This window comes from Perkinsus marinus, assembly GCF_000006405.1.
Source record: "Perkinsus marinus ATCC 50983 genomic scaffold scf_1104296941818, whole genome shotgun sequence".
NCBI classification, from domain to species: domain Eukaryota; phylum Perkinsozoa; order Perkinsida; family Perkinsidae; genus Perkinsus; species Perkinsus marinus.
Window position 1 is genome coordinate 48,707 of NW_003212352.1, and position 24,886 is coordinate 73,592.

General features: G+C 49.9%; 3 protein-coding genes and 18 non-coding genes across 21 annotated transcripts; 2 read left to right on the forward strand and 19 right to left on the reverse strand.

Annotated features, from left to right (window-relative positions):
• Positions 1 to 4,917: 4,917 nt before the first annotated feature.
• Pmar_PMAR010501 (RNA-binding protein, putative) lies at positions 4,918 to 9,856 on the reverse strand (the record flags this gene model as incomplete). Its single annotated transcript, XM_002781563.1, has 19 exons — positions 4,918 to 6,300; positions 6,349 to 6,410; positions 6,461 to 6,548; positions 6,599 to 6,687; positions 6,739 to 6,801; positions 6,852 to 6,955; positions 7,020 to 7,101; positions 7,148 to 7,242; positions 7,285 to 7,344; positions 7,392 to 7,452; positions 7,689 to 7,777; positions 8,344 to 8,434; positions 8,485 to 8,584; positions 8,629 to 8,687; positions 8,728 to 9,036; positions 9,316 to 9,402; positions 9,448 to 9,552; positions 9,648 to 9,679; positions 9,724 to 9,856. The coding sequence occupies 19 exons, from the start codon at positions 9,854 to 9,856 to the stop codon at positions 6,177 to 6,179; spliced, it is 1,833 nt and encodes a 610-aa protein (XP_002781609.1). The 3' UTR covers positions 4,918 to 6,176.
• Positions 9,857 to 12,352: 2,496 nt separating this feature from the next.
• Positions 12,353 to 13,198, forward strand: Pmar_PMAR010502 (hypothetical protein; the record flags this gene model as incomplete). Its single annotated transcript, XM_002781564.1, has 1 exon — positions 12,353 to 13,198. One exon carries the CDS (start codon positions 12,353 to 12,355, stop codon positions 13,196 to 13,198), a length of 846 nt encoding a protein of 281 aa, XP_002781610.1.
• Positions 13,199 to 15,750: 2,552 nt separating this feature from the next.
• Positions 15,751 to 17,487, forward strand: Pmar_PMAR010503 (hypothetical protein; the record flags this gene model as incomplete). The annotated part of the gene is made up of 1 exon (XM_002781565.1): positions 15,751 to 17,487. The coding sequence occupies one exon, from the start codon at positions 15,751 to 15,753 to the stop codon at positions 17,485 to 17,487; it is 1,737 nt and encodes a 578-aa protein (XP_002781611.1).
• A 4,565-nt stretch (positions 17,488 to 22,052) lies between these two features.
• On the reverse strand, positions 22,053 to 22,124 carry Pmar_PMAR010504. Its single transcript has one exon. It is a non-coding gene; the product is annotated as a tRNA-Trp (tRNA).
• A 235-nt stretch (positions 22,125 to 22,359) lies between these two features.
• Pmar_PMAR010505 lies at positions 22,360 to 22,430 on the reverse strand. The gene has a single exon. It is a non-coding gene; the product is annotated as a tRNA-OTHER (tRNA).
• Positions 22,431 to 22,511: 81 nt separating this feature from the next.
• Positions 22,512 to 22,583, reverse strand: Pmar_PMAR010506. Its single transcript has one exon. It is a non-coding gene; the product is annotated as a tRNA-Trp (tRNA).
• Positions 22,584 to 22,666: 83 nt separating this feature from the next.
• Pmar_PMAR010507 lies at positions 22,667 to 22,738 on the reverse strand. The gene has a single exon. It is a non-coding gene; the product is annotated as a tRNA-Trp (tRNA).
• An 81-nt stretch (positions 22,739 to 22,819) lies between these two features.
• Pmar_PMAR010508 lies at positions 22,820 to 22,891 on the reverse strand. The gene has a single exon. It is a non-coding gene; the product is annotated as a tRNA-Trp (tRNA).
• Positions 22,892 to 22,972: 81 nt separating this feature from the next.
• On the reverse strand, positions 22,973 to 23,044 carry Pmar_PMAR010509. Its single transcript has one exon. It is a non-coding gene; the product is annotated as a tRNA-Trp (tRNA).
• An 81-nt stretch (positions 23,045 to 23,125) lies between these two features.
• Pmar_PMAR010510 lies at positions 23,126 to 23,197 on the reverse strand. The gene has a single exon. It is a non-coding gene; the product is annotated as a tRNA-Trp (tRNA).
• An 81-nt stretch (positions 23,198 to 23,278) lies between these two features.
• Positions 23,279 to 23,350, reverse strand: Pmar_PMAR010511. The gene has a single exon. It is a non-coding gene; the product is annotated as a tRNA-Trp (tRNA).
• Positions 23,351 to 23,431: 81 nt separating this feature from the next.
• On the reverse strand, positions 23,432 to 23,503 carry Pmar_PMAR010512. The gene has a single exon. It is a non-coding gene; the product is annotated as a tRNA-Trp (tRNA).
• Positions 23,504 to 23,584: 81 nt separating this feature from the next.
• Positions 23,585 to 23,656, reverse strand: Pmar_PMAR010513. The gene has a single exon. It is a non-coding gene; the product is annotated as a tRNA-Trp (tRNA).
• An 81-nt stretch (positions 23,657 to 23,737) lies between these two features.
• Positions 23,738 to 23,809, reverse strand: Pmar_PMAR010514. Its single transcript has one exon. It is a non-coding gene; the product is annotated as a tRNA-Sec (tRNA).
• An 82-nt stretch (positions 23,810 to 23,891) lies between these two features.
• Pmar_PMAR010515 lies at positions 23,892 to 23,963 on the reverse strand. The gene has a single exon. It is a non-coding gene; the product is annotated as a tRNA-Trp (tRNA).
• An 83-nt stretch (positions 23,964 to 24,046) lies between these two features.
• On the reverse strand, positions 24,047 to 24,118 carry Pmar_PMAR010516. The gene has a single exon. It is a non-coding gene; the product is annotated as a tRNA-Trp (tRNA).
• An 81-nt stretch (positions 24,119 to 24,199) lies between these two features.
• Positions 24,200 to 24,271, reverse strand: Pmar_PMAR010517. Its single transcript has one exon. It is a non-coding gene; the product is annotated as a tRNA-Trp (tRNA).
• An 81-nt stretch (positions 24,272 to 24,352) lies between these two features.
• Positions 24,353 to 24,424, reverse strand: Pmar_PMAR010518. Its single transcript has one exon. It is a non-coding gene; the product is annotated as a tRNA-Trp (tRNA).
• An 81-nt stretch (positions 24,425 to 24,505) lies between these two features.
• Positions 24,506 to 24,577, reverse strand: Pmar_PMAR010519. The gene has a single exon. It is a non-coding gene; the product is annotated as a tRNA-Trp (tRNA).
• A 66-nt stretch (positions 24,578 to 24,643) lies between these two features.
• Positions 24,644 to 24,715, reverse strand: Pmar_PMAR010520. The gene has a single exon. It is a non-coding gene; the product is annotated as a tRNA-Trp (tRNA).
• An 81-nt stretch (positions 24,716 to 24,796) lies between these two features.
• Positions 24,797 to 24,868, reverse strand: Pmar_PMAR010521. Its single transcript has one exon. It is a non-coding gene; the product is annotated as a tRNA-Trp (tRNA).
• Between the last annotated feature and the right edge of the window lie 18 nt (positions 24,869 to 24,886).

Consider the following 24,886-nt stretch of genomic DNA (forward strand, 5'->3'; position numbering starts at 1 on the left):
GGGTAGTAACAGTGAGCTGCTGGGTACCTTCCTCCCTTTCTCTTTCCTGTCGTCGTAAGGGTGGGGCTCGTCAGAGCTAAGCGGGTCGAGACTGTGAAGGGCTTCGAGGGGGCGTCGGTTCTCATCAGAACAGACACGAGTCGTCGAGGCTTGGTCGCATTCGATAAATTGGAGGACTTCTAGTTTCTCAAATGCGACATCTAATGGAGGTAGCTCTACTGAGCGCGAGGAGCAGTTGGGAGCTGATGGGTCTGCCATGGAGCTCATAGAGGACGCAGTACGAGACCGACTCGCAGAGAATAACCCCTACCCTTGCGATTCAACCGGTCGCTCACGTGGGCAGCTCCCTACCAATGCCCCTACGAGGTCCGTAATACGGTTGAATCGGCAGAGCTAATCCCGGAGATATATCCATGCATTGAAACCCCCCCCATTGGCTACAACAGGAAGGCAGGCGTATGTGAATTATGTGTTACTAAGTCGATGTTCCTCAACCTGGTTGGTTCACTGTCATCATCTGAGCAAGTGTGTCTCGTGTTGTCAATTCCATTGGAGCCAGGCTCGTCTAGACTAGATTTATGATATGGCCGACTTGTTCCTAAAGAAGTTGCTGCAAGCACAGGACTTTGCTGCCCAGGTGAATATAACACTTACTTCTTGGACCCGCCGTCCAAACGGTAACACCATCGTACAGGTTATAGGAGAACACTCGCCAATACCATTAGAGGTAGCAACGGTCCTCACCAGAGACCCCGCCATCCCGCGGACCACCAAAGAGCTTGATCGCGGTACGGGGCATGGGCCTGGACATACCTCGACTGTGAGCTCAGTTATCACATATCTGCGTCGAACCGTTTCGCAAACTCGAAGGCCACTCAGCTCTTCAGCTAGGGCCATATCCGCTCTGGACCAGAGCCGCATGCTCGAATTCGCTGCATGTCTGCGGCTATTATGGTACTACTTCTAGCAAAGAGTCAACCAACGCCATCGTCCAGTTTCCCGGCCGGCACAGTCGCAGTGGACGTGTATGATCCCCGGCCGTTCATGTGGGTCGTGTTGGGGGAACTGCATAAACAAGTGAGATATAAGGCGCGACGGACTAAGAAGACACCTATACGGAAAAAGTTACCGTCACTGACCAAGGTAAGCTCAGAGACGATTTCCTCATTAGTAGGATGGACATCATGTAGGTGTTGACCACCTACCAGATCGGTGACAGTTGCTTCTCCCTTGCCCATATAGTGAGGAAACCTCCAGAGATCATAACAGATACAAGACGGGCGAGCCTCCGGACCGTCCCTGCGGACATGCCTGCTGGTGGGTTTAGTCGGCCCAAGATCGCGTGCTATTGCTGGCGGTCCCAGATCATACATTGGTCCATCAGCTGGTGTGTAGCCGCAGCCATCCCTATACCTTCTGTCTGTGCTTATCTACAGAGGATTACATTCGCATCCTCCACGATGAGGAGGCCAGGGTACCCCCAGGTCCGACGGAGAGCCCATCGACTGACCTCCCTTTCGCAGATACTGCAGGAGACTGCCATCGCCATGCTCTATGACCGACACATGCTGTCTGCGAGTCACTATAAAGATGATCCCAGGGTCGAGTACTGGGCTCAGATTTTGAGTTTAGGGACCTTCCGAGAGGTGGGGTATTGGGTTGGTGACGACCCACTGTGTCACCGATATCGTTCAGGTCCCCAGAGGCCAGATGATTGTCAAACGAGGCCGTCGCGTTGACAAGGTCTACGTCGTCGTGAGTGGTTCTTGTGAGGTCCTGATGACCGAAATACCACTTCCGGAAGTAGATGACTGCACTGATGATGGTGACGCGGCCCATCCTGTCACCATAGCTGATTGCTCAATTTCAGCCAAGATCATTGAGACAGCGAGATCAGTCCAGATATGCAAAACTCCAAGAGCGCAGCCATTCGAGAATCGTCCGGCCTATACTGCGCGCTGTGCAAGGAAGCGTCGCCCGCGAAGGCGTGAGATTGTTGTTGGTAATCCTCATTTACGAAGGGACCCTCTACTCATTAGGTATGTTAATCTCAGGTACCCTACTTCCCGGCAATATGATTTGTCGGGAAGTCCTCACGAGAGTATTCGGCCATTCAGTGCCGAGCCCATGCCTCTGTCAAATCGAGCCAGATGCCATCGGAAATCATCTCGTGGTCAGTAGAGCTGTTTTCTGGAAGATCTCGAGTTCATCTCTGCAGGAGATCCTACGTTCATACGAGAGCGGCTATGTTCGTAGCAGTTATACAGTGCGGGCCACTGACGATGGGCCACATGCCCTCAGTGAAAGCACAATCCTACTTGAGTTGGACGTATCCCTATGGCGGAAAATTGCCATGGTAAAAAGCGCTGACGATTTCTACTCCCCGGACGTTTTCGCCACAGATTGAGTTCGGTCGTGTATCACGGGAATGCCGGGCCGACTTCGAGAAAGAGCTCACCATGGTCTACAGACAGCGGGAGAGGCGCCTCAGGAATATGGCTGTTTGCCGTAGGTCTATGCTAGGGTCCAGCTTGATCTTTTCCGCTAGGTCTCTCGATAGCACGTGATAGGAGAACCCACTTTCTGAAGCTCCGAAGAGAACAGCGCAGGGCGGAGCGGTGAGCTTGGTCCGCTCCAGCGTTAGTGCGTAAATTGCTCTCATTCAGTCGGCGATTAGCAGAGATGAATGGTGAACCATATGGTAACATAAAGATGTATTTATTCGACCACTGACGTCCTCCGCTCTCGTAGAGTCCTCAAGCTCCGAGTCTAGAAAGTCCGGACCCTACATTCCAAGGTTTAATGCGAACAGGCTCGTTTGCCTAGAATGTATAGGAGACTCTTATCACTGGTTAGCCTCCAATTTTCTTTCCTTCAGGGCATTGGAAAGGACGGCACCAAGAGCTTAGTCCGGCGATGCAGAAGACGCTAGAGTAGCATTCCACTGCCTACTAGTGTTGGTCGCTCACACTCCTATCAGACTCTTCCGGAAGATGCCATACAAACTGGCTATAAAGAGGCGATTCTCCAGACCTAAGGAAAATGCTGGGAGCAAAAAGGAGACCAGCGACTTCTCCGACGCGCTGGCTTCCCAAGAGCGAACACCTACTGAAGGAGACGAGCGTCGGCTTCCTGTGAAACCAGTTGTTAGTGTCCCGAGTTGCGACCCCCAGGTGTCATCGCGCGGTTCACAGGTCCCTAAGGTGAGATTGGCAGATCTGTCTGCTAAACCTAGCGGGCCACCAAAACTCCCGGCCATCACGGATGACTCGAAGACCAGCGTCGCTCAAAGTGCCCGAGAGCGGACGTTTATGACAGACGAGCCAGGTGTATATCCCGAAACGAACCGGTGAGATACCTTATTAACTGTCGAACGATCTACAATGGTTAGGGTAAGTCCTCGCCGGAGTGTTCGATATCCAAAGGCCAAGAAGAAGCAGGAGGTTCTTCTGAGTCACAGGGCGGCTCGAGAGCAGGTGACGATTCAGCAGCTCACTGCTCCAACTCATTCTGATTCGAGGCGGCCTCGTCTCTAAACTGTCGATCTTGGCATCTGGCTGTCTCAGGAGAGAAGTTTCACCAAGCTCATCACCAACCGGATGGTGCTAGTCTTGACGACAGATGAGAGGTTCCTCAAGACACTGAGAGATTCGATCCTCCATGTCGAGGGTGTTGCGGTTGGCCTTTGCCGATCACCAACGCGTGAGCAGAGAAAACGTCTTGCGAGGGTCCACACGTGTCTATCGTCTCAGACTTCCTACAAGAGATCAACCACAGCCGCAAAACATACGACTTGCTCATATTAGACGTAGAGACCACGGGATTCTCAAGGACCACAGTACTGCTAGAAGCATTCCGTGGCACTCACCGCTACAGAACTGTGAGGCAGAGATATTTCAACTACCCCAAATGAATAGAAATCCTAACAGGTTCCGATAATCGCGGTGGTTTACCCTCGTCTTGACCCCAAGGGGAGAGGGAGAAGTCCGAGACACTCAGCGCCGCCGATAGTCCCCAATACATGTGAGCAGGCATAAAATCAATCAGTGGTGTATTGAAGTTGAAGCAGGTTCGGTTATGCTGGCCAAGCCCGCTGACGTTCGGCTTGTACGAGAAGCCGTTTTATACTGTTTTAAGCCGCCAGTTAAACCACCATCTCAGTGAGAATGCTGGAACTCTGCAAGATTTGTCCCTTATTCGTGAAGATGGATCATGCCTTTTGGTGATTTTACTTCGGATTGTTCCGATGGGAGGAGTATTGCGTTGCGTTATCGCAAATTGGATACGAATGTTTTCCAAACCTTCCGCGCAACATTTTGTGTATGTTTGCTGGGACTTGTCCACCTTTGGTCACAATCTGTTCCGGCGTGTGTGCTCGGCGAGTATTGCCGGAGCTATGAGCTTGATTGTGCCCTGGAGCTAACTCAAAGTTTGAGACTCAAACCAACATTACATTCTTATCGAGTTAGTTCACTTTATCGAGCTCAATAATCCAGCCAACTCAATAGCTGGATTTTCGGTCTGTCTCGAGAGTTCAGATCGACGAGGTTGCGCGCGTGGACATCTTCTGAGCTATTGTGGAATTCAACTTTCTAATAATCTCACCCAAACTGCTGTACATAAAGTTACCTTAGAGATTAAACCGCGCATCGCCGGACTCGGTAGGTATGGACGGTGATGAAAGTCGATACGTTTTCAAAACGCTCACCTGTCTCTTAGAAACTTTGGGTGATCCAGTGAAGATAGGCAGTGGAAAATGGAGAGACCTTCTCGGAGTGGGTAAATTATTGAGAAGTTCTGGCGAAACCTTACATTGGCCTAGAAATGATTCAGTTTTTCGAGGAGAGTGTTCATCCCCAGTTTAAATGTACTAGTTGTGCTACGTATTGACGACATGAAACACAACTCATCAGGTAGCTTAGACAGAATAGGGCAGCAGCCAACCTGCTCTAAGTCGGACACATAACGTGGTGGCAACAGCTACCATCCGTTATGATGTCAGTAGCAGTAGCTACAAGTAAGGCATTGACATGATACTGTATGAGGAGCAGCGACCAACGCAGTGGATGGGCCGCTGTTGTGAGCAACAACAACATCAGGCACAATTCCATTTGTAACAGCAAAATGGTGGTCAAAGTCGACACAACATTATTTAGAGTCGTTAAGCACCAATAACTAGAGCCTTTTCTCTAAGTGGGTCTTTAATAACTTGATCACGATCGGCAGGGGGCAGGAGTTCACGAGGCTGCTGCTTTTGCTACTACTGCTACTACTACTACAACGATAATATTAATGATCAGCTCGATAGGCATTAGTATGAAGTATCAGATGCAATTGACAGGACAGATTCGAAAGGACTGAATAGTGATAGCAATTGTCACAAATTGGCGTTATAATTCCATTGAATCGCATAGAACACTGACTGAAGCACGTACTTGATGACAACAAAGCAGCGACAACAACATCAAGACAGACTGCGTTGAGCGGAAGAGTTAGAATGGCAGGGAGTTGCCGAATATGTAGAGCTCCGATACCATGCGCACCCTCCTCCCAACGTCTATGGTAGTTCGAACGACCAGTGCGATGTGCAAAAATATTCTTCTAAAACGACGCGGGAATTTTCAAGTATTCGCGATGATCATGATGATGATAATAATAATAATAATTGATAACGAACGATGATTTCTGGTATACTGGAACACTATGTTGTACGACGTGGAACGCTTCTAGTGACGATGATGATAATAATATCCAATTCCTGACCTGGAGTAAGCTCGGTCACGAAATACGTTTCAACATCGAGTAATCTAATACTGGACATCTTCTGGCTCTTTTCTTCATAACTTACGTAGGAGAATGTTACCACAGTACGCGAGAGTACTGATACTATATGAATGACAGCTAAAGAAGGCAGCACTGTGAGCAACCTCAGCCTGCAGTAACAAGTGCAGACTGTTGGTGCCGCTTGATGAGAGCTGCAGTAAAGAGATAACCGTTCTCGACGGCTGATGTCAATAATCAAGTAATATTACTAATACCAATAAGCGGGTATTGAAATACATCATGCAACATCTACAACAAGGCTAGCTGCTCTAGGAGTCGTGGTTGCCAGCCGCAGCACCTGCTGCATCCGCGGTCCTCGAATATCTGGTCGGATGATCATAAGAACTGGCGGTCTACAAATGCCCAAATGGCTGCCGGTGACCAGATGATGATGATGGACCACAAGCGAATGCAGTGCGGTAGTCGGATGAGGATTCTTGGTGACACCCTTGGTGATGAGCCTCGCCGGTACTCAGGCTAACAGCAAAGGCCAGTGATATAGTCACAAGGATGGAACGCGGTTACTCATCATGGTAAGCGTGCTCCAACTCAAGATGTACCCCAGAGGCGAGCCAGTTGACGGGGACCTAGGAATAGACGAGTTCACTGGTCTGCACTTAGAGTAGCTCTACCTTACTCTATTGTCACTGCTAGCTATTCGCAGATTCACAGCAGTCATAGCATTGACAGCTTCCTCAAGAGTGTTGAATGACACAATGGCCAGCCTAAGGGAGGCATTGCCGTCACGCGCCACGAGATCCGACTGATGTGCTACCTTCTGAAAGGTAAGATGTGTACCGAGCTGACTTGACCGAATTCCGAGAAGACTTCAGCTATTTCAGATTCATCCGTGGCGGACGGGAGCTGAACCATCACTCACTCAAATCACGACCCGGAATAAACTCACAAGCTTACCCTGAACACGAAGAGGGGAAACCCTTTCTCGTTCGGTCTCATCCTTCTATTGCCAGGGGACTCCTAAGATACACACACAGTGTACAGTCACCGTTTGTGGGCAGGAGGGGCACCTTGCGAGAGATGTAGTGCATCGCTGAGTAGCCCCTATCGAGTATCTCATAGGGGTCCTGCTGATTGTCGATCATGGGCCTCACAGAGAAGCTTCGGCCAGTATCTGTGAGCAGACTGTGAGTCTGATCAAATGAGGCATGATGTACGCTCAAAGTTGAAGTTGTCACATGTTACGCGGGCTCGTTCTGCATCTTGCTCTGAATCGAACGTGACCACGGCACATCCAGGCGGAAAGGATACTAGCTGAACCTGACTACAGCAATTGACCATTACTAAGCTGCCAGAACGGGCTCACATCTCGCATTGGGCAGAATACGTTGAACATGGTGACCACATTCTCCAGGGAAAAGCTAATGGGCAAGCCCGAGATGAATAGGGTCCGTGATGGACCTTCAGGAGCTTTCCCGTAGTGACGAAAGAGAGGCATATTACTGTCCTCGTTTCCCGACTGCGGTTCGCTGCCGATCCCCGTGAAGTGAGTGTCATCGCAACCTGAACAAAATCATCTTCACAGATATATATGCAAATGTCCGGTGTACCATCATCGAACGGGATTTGTCGAGACCGGTAGCCAGCGTTGTCCGACACCATTCGATCAACCTACCACGGTAAGTCGATCTATTACCAGTACTGCCTGCAAACCTCAGCACTGTCCCCTGTATGACTGGGGCAACCAGAATCCGACCGAGAGACGGCCACCGCCTCAGCAGCCCCGGCCATCGGTGACATGTTAGCCTGAGGACGAGGTGTCCGAGAATAAGAGACTTCTCGCTGAGATCGAGAGTGGTTGCACTGACCTTGCCAGCGCCTCTTGTTGAGGTATGATCAGTTCCTACTGAGGCTGCATGTTGCTTAGCAGTAGCGGCCGTGGCAGCCGCGGTAGCAGCTGCAATAATCGAGGACAGGTTCTGAGCATAGCCAATATCTACACTATGACATACCACACTTTCGAAACTTCCTAGAGGCGTTCCCTCTGTAGATAAAATACAAATAAGCCTGTATGTTTAACATTAGACATGAGAGCCGCGACCCACATACAGAGTGCAAGTCAGTTTCTCAGTTACTGAGTCTAGGTCAACTCCAAAAACAAGCATTTCTAAATACTTGTCAAAGTCGAGTCGATCTCCCTACCGCCTGGCTCATGTTGTCCGAGCTTCCCATTGCTGCTACAGTAGCCGCTGCAACAGCAGCACTGAGGGATGCCAACGAGCTTCCGTCTCGTCTAGAGGGCTGTGATGCCGAGGTCGAAGCGATAGGACCTGTGAATTCCAAATAGAATTTGACTTGATAATTCTCCCAGTTACTTGCGATGCCGCTTTCAGCACTGTCCGCTGTCCCTCCGATGGTATCCACAGAAGTTGATCGTCCCTCGTTCCCCCTTGGCGCAACACCATCTTGTCCAACATTCGAACAGAACTTCGACGAGGAATGGGAAGGCGGAACTGAGGTCATAGTCCCAGATTCTATCCAGATTCGAATCCGTAGCCTTACCCTGCGGTTTCGGCCAGTCGAGTCTGAGAACAATGGGCCGACCGCGGAGAATAGCCTGCTGACCGCTCCCGTACATCTCCATAAACGCTCGCTGCAATAAGAGATTGGCAAGCGAGATGATTGTCGTCGTCGAGCTATTACGGCTTGCTCAGGGGTGATGAACTCGACAAAGGCGGCTCCATCAGAGTTGCCGTTCTTTCTGACGACCTTGACGTCACATACTACCTCGCCCTGTACTGACCTATGCACGAGCAATAGGCGATAACATATACATATTGGTAGTACTGTATCATTGAGAGCAAGTCATGCTCATCAGCGTCCTTAGGCAAGCCACCAACGAACACCTGGAACCAGACTCCAGTCTTATACTACAGATCGACTTACCCGCTTCTTGGGAGGAACAGCGAGATCATCGCTCTTGCCATCAGGATGATAACTCCGGTCGTACTGTTGTTGTTGGTCGTCGCAAAAGACAGTCGTAGGAGAACTACGAGACGAGGAGGAGAACTGAACCTGTGCCACAGCGGTGTCCTTCACTAAGTTGGAATAAGGTGTTATAACCTGCAACGGTCGCTTCATCGAGCCTAGCCAGTAATGGTTGTGGAGTCCACGTATACAGGCCTCACACTCAGTAACACTGGAGTATCGGAGCCATGCACAACCTCTAGAGCGGCCTAACTTGTCACGTTGAACCTGGACAAGGAGATAGTAACCTGGGCATTATCATATGCCTTCTTTTAGGGAGCATATTTTTCCTCCATGGTATTTCAGAATTTGGCGTTTCACGTCAACTGAGTAGTGTTTCAGGCTGAAACTCTGACACGACTTAGTGATGGGCTATCAATGATACGCCCCTTATCGACACCTGCGTAAGATGTGATTATACATTCGTAAGTATATTCCATTATCGACTATAAGTGTTTCCATCTGATAAAACTACGATGCATAAACGCCTTGTGACAAGCGTCTTACTGATAGCTCGATGATAGTGCCAAATTTGGCAAACAACGGGTAGAGCTCTTGTTCAGTCATGAAGTAAGGCAATGCCCCCACGAACAACTGAGCAAACAGCCATCTACAGATGGACCACAGACCAACACCAACCTTGCAGTCGTCACTAGTAGTAGTAGCACTTGATGAGGAAGTAGCGCTACTAGTAAACGTAGTGGTAGCAGCAGCAGCACCAAATCCCACAGTCGGTGAGAGAGCCTAAGTGAATACAATATACACTATCTCATCACAATAGTACAACATACCGCTTCTAAGCTTATTGTATTAAGGCTTGGGTCGTCTGCTAGTCTTACTATCGCCCTACGCATTGGTGAGGTAGATGCTCCTATAGATGAGTGTTCTCGTTGAGAACCGCATTCCATAGCCTACCCTGGTCCTTAGTAACGTGGCCTTGCTCATCACTCTCCTTATCAAGAGACAAGACAGCCGCTAGGTTACCGGTTTGATCATTAGTCACACTAGTCCCTTCGCTGATGGGGGACTCACCATTCTCGATGGGCATCTTGGAATTCACAATAGGCCCAAATCTAACACACCCAATTTCGTGGCGCAAGGGAGCTCCCTTCCGCTGCAACAAGTCCGCCATTGATACACTATATAAAGTCAACACCAACATTTCCGAAACAGAAACAATAAAATATTCGATGATGGTCATGTAAAGACGTTCTGTCGGCAGTTCCACCCCTCTGATTTCAGTGCGATGAGTCACTGATGTGAGTCGGAAGGACCAAAAGCCCATCGACCCGCGGGACTTTTTGACTTTTTGACTTTTTGACAGTCTTAAAGTTCCATAAGGTAGTCTTACAGCACCACGTGCGCTCCCCGACAGAAGTTGTATTAAACTTCGGTGAAAAAGGACTCCTTTTTCATCGAAGTTCTTCACCCTTTAAGAGAGATAAAAATTGTTTACTTGCCTATGTACAGAAATCGTATCGAGCTGCAAAATGAACAGTTTGTGGAATGATCGTTACTGAGGATTCTGGGGTAAATACAGGGAGCACAATCAATTAGAAGCTAAAATCGATGTCAGAGTCAGCCCAGAATTGCAAACTTAGATCACCGACCAGATAACGTTGATTCCTCCTCATGCAGTTAGTCCGTCTTACATGCCTTCGTTCCTTCGTAATTCTTACCTTAGCCATACGTCTGTGTACCACTGATGCACCGTCAGCGTTCTATGGTCCTTCATATTACCAGAAAATGAATGCACCACACCTTCATATCACCTAAAGGCTGAAAAAGTCAAAGTCGATAAGAGCAGGAGAAATGTTCTACTCATTCCGGCAACCTACACTGTAGTGATAGCTCTCGTCGACAAAGCAGACGGTGCCAGTGCTGGTTGCTGGCGCTGGCAGCGACAGCACGCAGGGTAACCGCTGGCTTCGTTCCGCTGAATATCGACACATTTATTGGAAATTTTTCGTTGACGTGTCGCAGTGTCGCACGAGCTCCAGTCCATTAGGTCTGTCACTCCTAGATCTGAGAGACAATAAATAGTATCTTGTTGAGTCACCACGACAATGCTATCAGTTGTATGTCTTTACTTTTTCCACCGCAGTTGCTATCGGTGGCTCCGGGCAATTACATGCGTGTCATCTAAACTGCTTATGATTCCTCTTTCCTTATGAGGAGTCGTGAACCCCTTTAGGAGTCCATATGTACGTTGCAGCTTGTCTTTGGCAGTATGATTCATCTTACGGTCTTCACAGGGGAAGAAGGGAACACCTCCATTGTTCGATGATTCCCATCTGTGCCTAAATGCTAACATGATGGCTACTGGGGGATCCAATACCTAATAAAGATTGATATGAATACTGAAGATTGAAGTGATACGTATACGTCCTTCGGGACATACTCTTTTCCAAGGCGCGCGCGTGCGTAAGAGGCGACCCAGTACGCCACGTCACCTCACGTCTCGTCTCGCCCTGCGCGATCGCTCTTCCTTAAGCCGGAGTCTTAGCTTTACTGCGCTATCGATCGGTCTGTCCGAAGTTTATAGCGTCGAGCTACTTTTTATCTGTTGCAGTTGTTACTCCGCACACTTGTCTACACCCGAGTTCACAGTCCGTCAATCTATATCATGGCGACACCTGGGAGATCTACTACTAATCCCCTGTTACCTTCTGAGACGGACTTCCATGATTCGTCGGTATATGACTCGGTTATTCAAGCGACGAATAGTGATGATCTCGGTCAGCTTAAACAGCAGTTAACCACATTTCGGCGAAAGCGGACCGCTGCGCTCAATGCGGTCAAGGAGCTCAGAAGCCAAATCGAAGCTAAAGAAGGAGATTCCACCCCCGAGGAGATCAGCAAGCTTTTGACCTTGAGCAATACATGGGAGGACGCCAACTTGGCCGTGAAGGCCCTTGAGAACGTTGAGGAGAACCACGAGCATCTGCTGGTGTTTGGAACGGGGATGGCAATTCCTTCGAGGTTGGTATCGGAGGCGCCCCGTTCGGTTAATCCCCGAGAACCGAGTCCGGAAGGGGAAGCCCTCAATCAGCAGGCTTCCCAAGATGTATTGGTATCTCCCGTCAGCCGGCAGGAAGGTCCTCAGCAAGCGAGCTCGTCGTCGCCCTCTGGCGTTCCTCCGTCGCAGACCATAGCTCCTGGGGGGACAACTGTATCGATACACCCCAGTATTTTCCCTCTTGCTCCGCAGATAGCGAGCGTTGTCCCGGGAGTGCAATATTCTCACCTGGGGTCGACCCCACCGGGTTTAGGACCTACTTTTCCCCGGGGTATAGGGATGGCCCCTCCTCCGCCCCCTTCTTCATCGCCGCCACCACCCCCAAGTACTGAAGGGGCTCGTTTCGCTCCGGCGCGGTCTTCGAGCACTGTTCCGTCTATAACTGTGCAGAGTATTGGCAAGGTCGAGCTGCCAGCTTTAGCGGATAAATTTGATCTACAAAGCCATTTGTCGACATGCGAGTGTATCTTATCCGAAGCTGGGGCAGGAGCGTACCAGAATGGGGTCTTCTTACCTGGTCCGGCGATGAGGTATAACGTCGTGAATAAGCTCCTGACTTCGCTCAAACCTGTCAATGATGTGTACTCTCTAGCGGTGGCCACAGCAAATCAACAGAGATATGAATGGGCTCCCATCAAGACGGTTCTGCTCACGACGTTCGCTAAACGGGAGAACTTGATCATCGCGCTACGACAGTCTATCACTGACCTCAAGTACAGCTCTGTTGACAAGCTATGTACGGATGCTCGGCGAATCTTTGCGATGCATATGTCTATTTTCGGGGCTACTAATCCGTATGAGCTTCGGACCTTCGTCGAAGCTTTAGTGGCGAAGCTGCCGGGCAATCGTCCTTCTTTGGTCATAACCGAAGTACACAATATCCTGGGATTTCACGGATTCAGCGCCGATTGGGCTCTTTCGCTACCCTTCGATGGAGACAACTCGAGCATTCTAGGAGTTATCACGAAGATCGAGCGACAAGAAGCAGCCGTGAAGTTGATGAAGCATACCCAATCTGACAGGGTTCTAGTGGTGGAAGACGCCCCGGCGAAACCGGTGATGATAGTGAACTCCGATACTCGTCCGAAGGAGGCACAGAGTCCTGACACCCTCCGAACGAGTGCCGTCAAGTCATGGTGTGAGAAGCACTCACCGGTCACCCTGATCAAAGTATACAGCCTATGGGGGGAACAGCTGAAAGAAAAAGTGCCGGAGATGGACGATAGTTTTGCGTTGAAGGCAAAAGGTCGGAAGTTCCCGATCTTCCGTATCGTAGCTCTGAAGGTCGATAACGCTGGCGAGCGAGATCGTGTGCTACAACGTCTGAAGAGTAGTAACATAAGAGCTGAAGCTTTCGCCCCTTTTCAATAAGCCCTAGGCACGGCGGTAAACTGTCTCCCGTGGAGAAGATCCAGCTAGATTGTGATCTCGACTTGCTGCCAGAGAGGCCCTTCGAAGAGACAGCGCCAGAGGCGTTTTTTCTACGATGTCGGTTAACGAGCTCGGGGGATGAACATTATCGAAACGCCAGGTTACTGATTGATACTGGGGCCGGCTTGGACTTCATACTTTTGACCCCGCGTTGGCGTTCGTCGCTACTACCTGCCTTCGAACCTTCATCGGTGAGAGTGCGGTTTGCTGATTTATCAGTCCGTACATTGACCCACCAGGTCAAGCTGTGTCTTCAAGTGAAGAAGTCCTCTGGGTGGACTGACTCCTTCTGTCGTAAATTCCATGTTATCGAGCTGAAGGCTACCCCGAAGAAGTGTGGGGATTCTCTCGTCCTTATCGGGGGACGAAGATTCATGAGAGAGCAGAATGTTGTGGTGCTCGCTAAGGAGGGTCGCGTGCTCCTGGACAACCAGTTGGTCTACCCAATCGATAACTTCGACGCTCCTGTTAACTTCGACGCTCCTGTCGACGACTTGAATCATGACGTTTGCACCATCGTCCTAGCTCGCACTGAAGCGGGGCTGGGGGTTGATCAAACGTGTAAAGACCCTGCAGAGCTACTACCCCTTCCGGATCCGAATGTGAGCTCATATGTATCGCCCGAGTTCAAGGAAGCGCCGCCACTGGGTCGCAAATTGATGGACACCTTGGCAGTGGCATCATGGCAGCCGGTGAGGGCCTGCCCTGGTTGGTTTGCCCGTTTGAGACCTATCGACGAGGAAGAGCCTAAAGATATTCCTGAGCAAACTCACATTTTTGAACTGAAGTGTCCGAGTCTTCTACCGGAAGAGAGTGTCGCGGTCGTGCCGAATCTTCGTCACTTTGCACGCCGGGCATGCGAGAGACTTAGGCCTGACCAACGATCGAGTTTTGATACGCTCGCGCAGGAATACATATCTCGTCAATGGTGGATCCAGCGGTCGGAAGCGGACTTGAAAATACTTGCGAAGAAGTATCGGCTCTTGGACCCGGCGGTAGTCTTTTTGGTCCCGGGAAAGTTGAACCGGAGTGACAGGCTTGTCGTGGATTTGAGACGAGCGAACAGCCGCATACCTCGTGCTACGAGCTCCTCACTGACGGTAGCTACATGTATCTGTACCACTAGACTGTATGGATCGTCGTTCTGCTGCGTGCTGGATATATCCCGAGCGTTCTATCGGCTCAGACTGTTTGGTATTCTGGCCGTTCTCTTGGTAGGATCCCGTCTATTCACCTCGAATAGATGTACCTTCGGGATATCTTCTGGTCCTGGCAATTTGGGTGGTTCCTTCGGGTGGTTATTAACCTGTTTGAGAGATATCTGTAAAGCTGAAAATCTTATCGCTCTGCTCAGCGAGTTTATGGATGATCTCCAATGTTCTGGCCCCGATGGTTCCTGGTTGGGGTGTATCTTGTTATGGGTACTTACTCGATGTGGATTTCCAGCCGAGAGGAAGAAATTCCAGGCGATGGCAACTCCAGATGCACAAAATGAGGCAAGAAAGGCCCTACGAAAGGTTGGATTACCACAGGATTTTTACCGGTGGCAAGACTCTGTGACTATCCTGGGAACCTCGCAAAGGTACAGTGATGATGGGAAATACCTACAAGTGTCCTGTATGCGGTCAACCCGACTGAAACTGGTGGCCGACCAATCCGAAGCTCTGATTAACGGCCTGACCGGCCAAGGGGATCCATGTATTTTCTCCAAATCGGATATATTCTCTTGGGGTGGAAACTTGTCGTATGACTGTTGTGGTTGCCATCCGATAGACCGAGTCCTGGCGGATGCTCTCCGGAGCGTTATCGCTCGATATTATGCTGAGGTGCCCTGGAACTCCAAGTTCGACCTTCGAGAGTTCCCAGAGCCTTACTGCTCCGCTCTTTTGGAACTAGCCCGCTGGATCAATGAGATCTGTACTAGTTCGGCAGAGTGCTTGCATGAAAGTCCACTGAGGGCTCACAGCGATAAGATTATTCTGGAAGTAGCGTCTGATGCATCTGCTACTGGGGCAGCCTATGCGATCAGTGTACTCCACCAGACAGATCACCAAGGTGATGGGCAGCCAGAAGGCGATGAATACAGGAGGTATCTTATTTCAGCTGCAGCCTGGCGGTTTACAGCCCAACAACGCCATTATCACAGCAATAGGAGAGAGCTTGCAGCCTGCTGCAAGGGAATACAGGCAGTGGCCGATGTCATCAGTCATCTATCAAGTAAAGTCGCAGGTCGGCTGCCCCCGATCGACATACGAGTGGTGTCGGATAATCGTCCGACAGTGGCTTGGCTAACTGGGAATGGGGCTATCTCTAAATCTGCTCTCGAGAGGCGAGCTGTCCTGAGAACTTTGAATGCGTTGAAAGATGAGGTGGACTACTTGCGAAGCATCGGAACAGTATCTATCTCGCATATACAAGGAAGTGATAACTCCGACGTGGACCGTCTAAGCAGACTGTTCGATAGAGAAGTACGGTTGAAAGCCGGTTCTCGGATGACTCTGGCCGACGCCCTCCTGGGAGGCACAGATGAGAAACAGGATCTGTCCAGTTTTCCGGATGTTTTTGGGCCTACAACAGTGCAAGCCCCCGGCTTGTCCTGGATTGTTGAAGAGAATACCATCACTCAAGAATCACTGGATATCTTCTGGTTACTCCCTGAGATACCGCGCTATCGTGACTACTTGGATGGTGATGATGACCTTGTAGCGGCCGCCACTCCTGTTCAAAAACATTCTCATATAATCGAAACCCTCTGTGAGAATGCTTATGATGTCAGTACCGTCCTCTCGGATTTTGAATTCTTGAGGAAGGTTTTCCGAGCGATGAGACCTCATCGTTGGAAGCGAGAACTGTTCAGAGCCTTGGGAGGGGCGGAGAGACAAGTTCGAGAAAACTGGAGCTCTTTCCATCGCGCCCTTCAGAGCGATCTGACTAGGGAAGTTTGGCCAGCAGGACCCTATTGTACCGACGCGGATGGTCTTTTATGCTTCCGGAACGGTCAAGCTGACGGTACCATCGACTTACTACCAGTTGTCCCGAGAAGTCCGGGCTCCTGCGCGGCGTATCGGAAGAAGATAATCAGAGATGCTCATCTAGCTACTGCTCATGGAGGCGTTGGAGCGACCATCGCACATGTCTACAATCAGTACTATTTGCCTGAAATACGAGTCGAAGTGAAGAGATTAGTGAAGTACTGTTATTGCTGCCAGACTTTGCGAGCGCGTAGAATGTGGAGCGAGTTACCTGGTGTTCCACATAAGGCCAGTGCGATGCGATCCGAGCCTTATGCAGAAGTTTTCGTTGATTTCCTGACTCTTGGCGAGCTGAAAGGGTCCGAAGGCCCGATGAAGATCCTCACAGTTTATTGTTTGGGTACTTCTCACTCCACCTGGATTCCTTGCTCAGAGCGCATGTCTGATGTCCTACATGGTCTCGTGAGGGTGCAACAACAAGAAGGAGGCTTACGTGTTATTCGCTGTGACCGAGCGGCATACTTCCGAACACCCCGGTTCGCGGAGGAGGTGAAGCGTCTGCTGGGAGCAACAGTGGCCCTCATGCCTGCCAGGAGCCCGTGGCGCAGTGGTGGCGGAGAACGTACTCATGCTTTAGGCCTACGAATTGCCAGAGTACTTCTCCGTGGATGTGTAGGGTCCGCTCGATCTCGAAAGCGTCAAGAGACAAAAGTGGATCTGGAATATGTCTGCCGGGAGGTTACTCTATTACTGAATACGAGGCCGTTGAGCTTTACGTCTAGCCATGAGCCTGATGGTCAGCTGGTGGCTGTCACTCCTGATCTTTTAGCAAGGGGATATACTCGTCGTCGCGGATGCTTTAGTGGAGCGGCGTTGGGTAACCTATCGAGTGTGAAGAGAGTGAAGGCTGCAAGATCCCATTTCATGGCCCAGATTTACAAAGATATGAGGATCGCAGCAGCTAAGGCTATGGGACATAAAGGCTCCAAGAAGCCGCTACCTGCCCCGAACGTCGGCGATCCAGTCTTGATTTATCATCCTACCAAGAAGATGGCGTCTGGATTTCGTCTTGCGCATGTGATGAACGTCGAGAAGAATGGCCGACAAATGCGAGTCAAACATATTGATGGGAGTGAAGATGTGCATCATCATTACAACGTGGTTCCGATCGAGATTGATCCATCCTGGAGTGCTGGAGATGTTGAGACCGATCACGAGGCGCAGCAGGGGGGGCATGATATGAATACTGAAGATTGAAGTGATACGTATACGTCCTTCGGGACATACTCTTTTCCAAGGCGCGCGCGTGCGTAAGAGGCGACCCAGTACGCCACGTCACCTCACGTCTCGTCTCGCCCTGCGCGATCGCTCTTCCTTAAGCCGGAGTCTTAGCTTTACTGCGCTATCGATCGGTCTGTCCGAAGTTTATAGCGTCGAGCTACTTTTTATCTGTTGCAGTTGTTACTCCGCACACTTGTCTACACCCGAGTTCACAGTCCGTCAATCTATATCAGATTGATGCAAAAGGGAAGACCTACAAGGAGACAGCAGGCGACGATGAGTAGTACTAATGTGAGTCACATTATGTGACGCCTGAGCACCATACAAGGCAACGTGATACGTGTTCGTACATTCCGTTACTATTGATGATATATAGTCACAGAAGGTACGGCCCGCGGATTGAACCACAGACTTCTCGGGACTCATTGCTGGAGACTGCATCTGATTAGAGGGCATCATGCACTGTTCATGTGTGCATCATGCACTGTTCATGTGTGCATAATGCACTGTTCATGTGTGCATCACGCACTGTTCATGTGTGCTACACCGTCAAGACAACCTCGCGTAGCGAGGTTCACCGAACCAGGTTCGATGACCTTTGGGGGAAAATGGTCTAGCTTGGTAGTGGGGGTGTCACCCCGCCCGACGGGGCCCGCCGGGCTCTTAGAGAGCATGTGGGTACTTCTATCTGGTATCCTGGACATCATTTATCTCAACTTACGATGTGCTGAGGGTATCCTTTTGTCAGGAGGGCTCTCTCCTTAAGGAAGAAAAATCGACAACTCGATCGCTCACCCCCTTCAATATCAACGCGCTGAAGTAGTGATCCCTATTGGCTCGACCCAAGCCGCGTGCGATATTGCGTTCGTCCTCATGGTGATGATGATGGTAGTGCTACCCGAGCTACAGTACTACTGTAGCTCGGGTAGCAGACTGCTACTAGCAGTGCTACGGTAGCACTCCAAGACTGGATCATACTACATACTGATCATCGTTCATATTCTCTGTGTATTAGGTTTATGGTCTCCCAGTGATGATAGTGGTAGAGGGGAGATAAGGAAGCTGGTCGTGCTGACAGACCCTTGTGGTCCACAAGTTGTAGAGGTGGCAAGACTGCTCTGTTCTCATGGTCAAATATGATACGGCATGGTGGGGCAACAATATACGCGGTTCGATCATCAACGATACTCATCACGGCCGCTGGGTGTTGGACCAACACTGTTGGTAAAGTCCACAAGAGTTGATGGGGTACATGATAGTCGTAGCAGCTGCGGTGCAGTATGATTCTTGTGGGAGGCTTTTACCGGTTCGTAACATTCGGAGACTGGGCTTAGGCAGTATTACGTGATGCATTGCTGTGGGGGTGTGGGATTGATGATGAATACCGGATTATCTGCTCCTGTAATCCGTGGGTGTTGGATAATGTTTATGAGTCATACATTATGACAACCCGCGCAGGGCACACGTGGCCACGGATGAGACTGACAAGGTGTGTCCCAGGAACTAGGTGACCTAGTCTAGGTCAAGCAGTACACTGTCATCTGCATGCGTCCTAGCTTGACCAGGTTGTTCACAAGTATTCGTGCGGCGCTATTCGACTCCTGGCTTGTCGCGAGTGTCGTTATGGACTTGAGACTGATGCTGTGATGCACGACGTCGTCCCCACGTCGGGAATTTCGCTCTGCTACTTCCACTTGTCCATGACTTCACCGTTTCTACCATTCCCGTTGGTGACCAGCAGCCAAGCGGCTCGTCTATCCCAGAGCACCGTAACGATCCCGTAACTGTCCATTTTGAGCGTGATACTCTGGTGGTTCTCCAAGATCGTACTGCTTGTGATATATTCATTTCCCTGACATTTTTTTCACTGAAGCAGCTTCAGTCGCTGAAGTTCAGTGATCATCAGCGGCTATCAGTAACTGCGTATATGTGGAAACATTAATTCTCTCGGAGCTTGAGACGATCCTGTTGATTAAACAGCGTCGAATGTTTGATGGACTTCTTACTCTTTATCAATCTCAATATTGAGTTGTCAGTTCAAGTGAAATGTCTGGGATTGTCAACCTCAGGTTGAGGAGAAGCAATGGACGTGGCGCGCACGAACACTCGATATATAAGGATGTCGCCACATATCACGGCTACATGTCGTGCCAAGAACTCGAACCACTATAGTATAGTCACTATACTAACCGCTCAATTGTTGCAGATCCAGATACTTACATGTAACTTATATAACGTACATACTCCTTGTAGCCTACATATGTAAGTGTCTACATCTATACACATTAATCGTCAATCACCCTACACAATGTCGGGTGGCGTCGTCGACTCATGTCTATCATACCACGGGTGAATCTGGTAAGACTCTTTCTGCGACATGCACGCGAGAACTCTCAGACTCCTCAGGAAGGGGATATAACTACATAATATCAAATATACTTTACCCAGACTACACTGCATAAGAGGTTCGTCGAATCATTTCTGGCAAACGGAAACGGAAAAGGCTGATGGAGCTGCAGGATCAGGCTACACAAGTGAGGCTCGAAAAACACAATGATCATCGAAAAACCTCAAGAGTACGCAATTCCCGTAGTTAATCTCGAAAATGGACACCCCACTGTTCTATGGTGAGCTGGTAGGCCATGATGGCTAGAGGAGGGTAGGAGTGTTACACTCCGAGTGTACAAGTGCTTTGTTGAATGAGAAGAAGGCGACTTGTTAGGCGCCAGCGACCGCAGCTCGGGTCGAGCTGCTGGACCAGGATTGCCCTGTGGGGATCTTCTATCTCGATGGGCCATCGACGGTGTTCTCTTGCGAGAGTTACCAGCTCCGAGGAGTTTATGCCGCCGGTCAAGATGCAGTCGAAGGTCATGGCTGATGGTACCCTCTTGGGGTACGTTTGCCGTGTCTTCACCCTGTTTCAACGGCCTTCCAATATGCTGGTGCTATTCGAGTTGCTAATCTTGCTAGCTGAGCTCAGAGCAGGGCTTCATTTTGCTGCGTATCTGGTGTATGCGCGAATCTCCACTTTGCCAATCGCGCATAGAACCAGCCGACGTAGAGGCTGCCACTCTCCTGTATTCGCGAGCATCACTCCTCAAGAAGCGCCTGTAATCAAGTCTCCTGTGTTTGGCAGCCTTTTCGACGTACTTGGTGTTTCGCGTGCAGAAATTGATTTGGGTCATGTGCTATGGTTTCAAACCATTGGATTATAGCATATCCGATTGGGTAGAGTGTGGCACATGAAAACGCTACCAATAACTTACAAGTACGTACGGAGTTGGCTACGCCCCATTGCCGTGGTTCAATCTCACAACGCTTTCTAGGTGTTATGGAACCAATAGGTTACGCCTTGCTGAGTGGGACTGTGACAGCAACCTGTTGTGAAGTCACTTCACTGAAGTGCGCTGGCAACTGCGGCATTTTCAAAGCCGTGACCGGTCGGATGCCGAAGTTGCGCCTCTCCCATGGTGTAGGCTACTCCTTCCGGATGGCAGTTCGAGAAAAAAGGCAGCCATACTAGGGTCGTACGAGTGTTGATGTGTTTCACCTTTGGAGTCGGAAATACCGAGGAGGGAGGCTTCCCCGTGCCACGGGGCCCGTGGGATATAGTGAGGACGAAGCAACCGGTAAGACTCAGAAACGGTTCCGCCATTGATTTTGATGAGGCGATTAAACTTCCGCTGGAGCTGTTCCACGCAACCAGTGTGTGTAGAACGCGTTCATCGCCCCCAGTAACAACAAGCCCCTATGGAAGTTCCCCAGGTGAACAAAGTGAAGGGCCCAGTAACAAAAGGATGCAACCATGCAGTGAGGTAGCGACAGTTTCGATGCATTCCCTTCATATTCTCTCAGGCGGCCTGAGTCAGGCCGTAGTGAGTCGGTTCTTATTCCGAAATATAAACTGTCATGAATCATGATGAATCAGTTTTCGTCTGTGTCGAAAGTCCGTGTCATGTCAGCGCCGTCCTCTGCTCAATTCGGGGTTTATTGAAGAATCATCTCAGATTTTTCGCTGTTGTAGATTTACCCGTGAGTCCTGGGATAAGCTTTCTCATCAGAATTATTCAACTAGAGATCCTGCGAACGATCCTATCCAAAATAACGGCAACGGAATCCTGATCCTTGGTAGGACCCGAGGCTTCAGTGATCCGCCTAACATACAGATCCTTTCCTCCTCAGATACGCATGTCGCGTCTCCCCTTGTTCGTACATCTTCCCACCTCCAACTTTTGATCCAGGGATATCGCGTTTCGGCAATGGCTCGCATGCTATGACGCAGGTCGACGGTGGCTCAAATTCTGAGTCTGAGTTGATGCATTCAGGTACGTGAGCGAATGAGTCCGGACCCGGCTGTGAACTCCCTGGACGGGGCCGTTGAGTCCATAGCCAAACGGGATACTGGCTATTTCATGTGGGAGGTCATTAGTGATAACTCATCACTACGAATTACAGCCATTCTCAGAGAAAGCATCACTCATCAGGTTAGTTATCATGCAGGTGAGTATTTTGTATTTTCCTACAACTCGTAGTCTACCATATGACCCCGGCCCGATTCGAACGGACAACCTTCTGATCTGGAGTCAGATGCGCTAACGTTGCGGCACAGGGCCAAGCCGATGTTGTTCGGCATCCTCGAAAGGAAACATATAGGTGAGTATTTTGTATTTCCCTACAACTCGTAGTCTACCATATGACCCCGGCTCAATTCAAACGGACAACCTTCTGATCTGGAGACAGATGCGCTAACGTTGCGGCACAGGGCCAAGCCGATGTTGTTCAGCATCTTTCGAAAGGAAGCATGCAGGTGAGTATTTTGTATTTTCCTACAACTCGTAGTCTACTATATGATCCCGGCCCGATTCAAACGGACACCCTTCTGACTGGAGTCAGATGCGCTACCGTTGCGCCACAGGGCCAAGCCGACGTTGTTCAGCATCATCCAAAGGAAACATACAGGCGAGTATTTTGTATTTTCCTACAACTCACAGTCTATCATATGACCCCGGCCTGATTCGAACGGACAACCTTCTGATCTGGAGTCAGATGCGCTACCGTTGCGCCACAGGGCCAATCTGACGTTATTCAGCATCACCCAAAGGAGACATACAGGTGAGGATTTTGTATATTTCCCTACAACTCGTAGTCTATCATATGACCCCGGCCCGATTCGAACGGACAACTTTCTGATCTGGAGTCAGATGCGCTACCGTTGCGCCACAGGGCCAAGCCGACGATGTACAGCATCCTCCAAAGAAAACATGCAGGTAAGCATTTTGTATTTTCCTACAACTCGCAGTCTATCATATGACCCCGGCCCGATTCGAACGGACAACTTTCTGATCTGGAGTCAGATGCGCTACCGTTGCGCCACAGGGCCAATCTGACGTTGTTCAGCATCATCCAAAGGAAACATACAGGTGAGTATTTTGTATTTTCCTACAACTCGTAGTCTATCATATGACCCCGGCCCGATTCGAACGGACAACCTTCTGATCTGGAGTCAGATGCGCTACCGTTGCGCCACAGGGCCAATCTGACGTTATTCAGCATCATCTAAAGGAAACATACAGGTGAGTATTTTGTATTTTCCTACAACTCGTAGTCTATCATATGACCCCGGCCCGATTGGAACGGACAACCTTCTGATCTGGAGTCAGATGCGCTACCGTTGCGCCACAGGGCCAAGCCGACGATGTACAGCATCCTCCAAAGAAAACATGCAGGTGAGCATTTTGTATTTTCCTACAACTCGCAGTCTATCATACGACCCCGGCCCGATTCGAACGGACTACCTTCTGATCTGGAGTCAGATGCGCTAACGTTGCGGCACAGGGCCAAGCCGATATTGTTCAGCATCCTCGAAAGGAAGCATGCAGGTGAGTATTTTGTATTTTCCTACAACTCGTAGTCTACTATATGATCCCGGCCCGATTCAAACGGACACCCTTCTGATCTGGAGTCAGATGCGCTACCGTTGCGCCACAGGGCCAGGTCGATGTCGTTCAGCATCATCCAAAGGAAACATACAGGTGAGCATTTTGTATTTTCCTACAACTCGCAGTCTATCATATGACCCCGGCCCGATTCGAACGGACAACCTTCTGATCTGGAGTCAGATGCGCTACCGTTGCGCCACAGAGCCAAGCCGACGATGTACAGCATCCTCCAAAGAAAACATGCAGGTGAGTATTTTATATTTTCCTACAACTCGTAGTCTACCATATGACCCCGGTCCGATTCGAACAGACAACCTTCTGATCTGAAGTCAGATGCGCTACCGTTGCGCCACAGAATCAATCCGGCGATGATGAGCATCCTCGAAGGAAACATGCAGGTGAGTATTTTGTATATTTCCCTACAACTCGTAGTCTATCATATGACCCCGGCCCGATTCGAACGGACAACCTTCTAATCTGGAGTCAGATGCGCTACCGTTGCGCCACAGAGCCAATCCGACGATGTACAGCATCCTCCAAAGGAAACATGCAGGTGAGTATTTTGTATATTTCCCTACAACTCGTAGTCTATCATATGACCCCGCCCCGATTCGAACGGACAACCTTCTGATCTGGAGTTAGATGCGCTACCGTTACGCCACAGGGTCAATCCGACGATGTACAGCATCCTCCAAAGAAAACATGCAGGTGAGTATTTTGTATTTTCCTACAACTCGTAGTCTACCATATGACCCCGGCCCGATTCGAACGGACAACCTTCTGATCTGGAGTCAGATGCGCTACCGTTGCGCCACAGGGCCAGATCGATGTCGTTCAGCATCATCCAAAGGAAACATACAGGTGAGCATTTTGTATTTTCCTACAACTCGCAGTCTATCATATGACCCCGGCCCGATTCGAACGGACAACCTTCTGATCTGGAGTCAGATGCGCTACCGTTACGCCACAGGGCCAATCTGACGTTGTTCAGCATCATCCAAAGGAGACATACAGGTGAGTATTTTGTATTTTCCTACAACTCGTAGTCTACTATATGATCCCGGCCCGATTCAAACGGACACCCTTCTGATCTGGAGTCAGATGCGCTACCGTTGCGCCACAGGGCCAGGTCGATGTCGTTCAGCATCATCCAAAGGAAACATACAGGTGAGCATTTTGTATTTTCCTACATATGATCCCGGCCCGATTCGAACGGGCACCCTTCTGATCTGGAGTCAGATGCGCTACCGTTGCGCCACAGGGCCAGGTCGATGTCGTTCAGCATCATCCAAAGGAAACATACAGGTGAGCATTTTGTATTTTCCTACAACTCGCAGTCTATCATATGACCCCGGCCCGATTCGAACGGACAACCTTCTGATCTGGAGTCAGATGCGCTACCATTGCGCCACAAAACCAATCTGACGTTTTCAGCA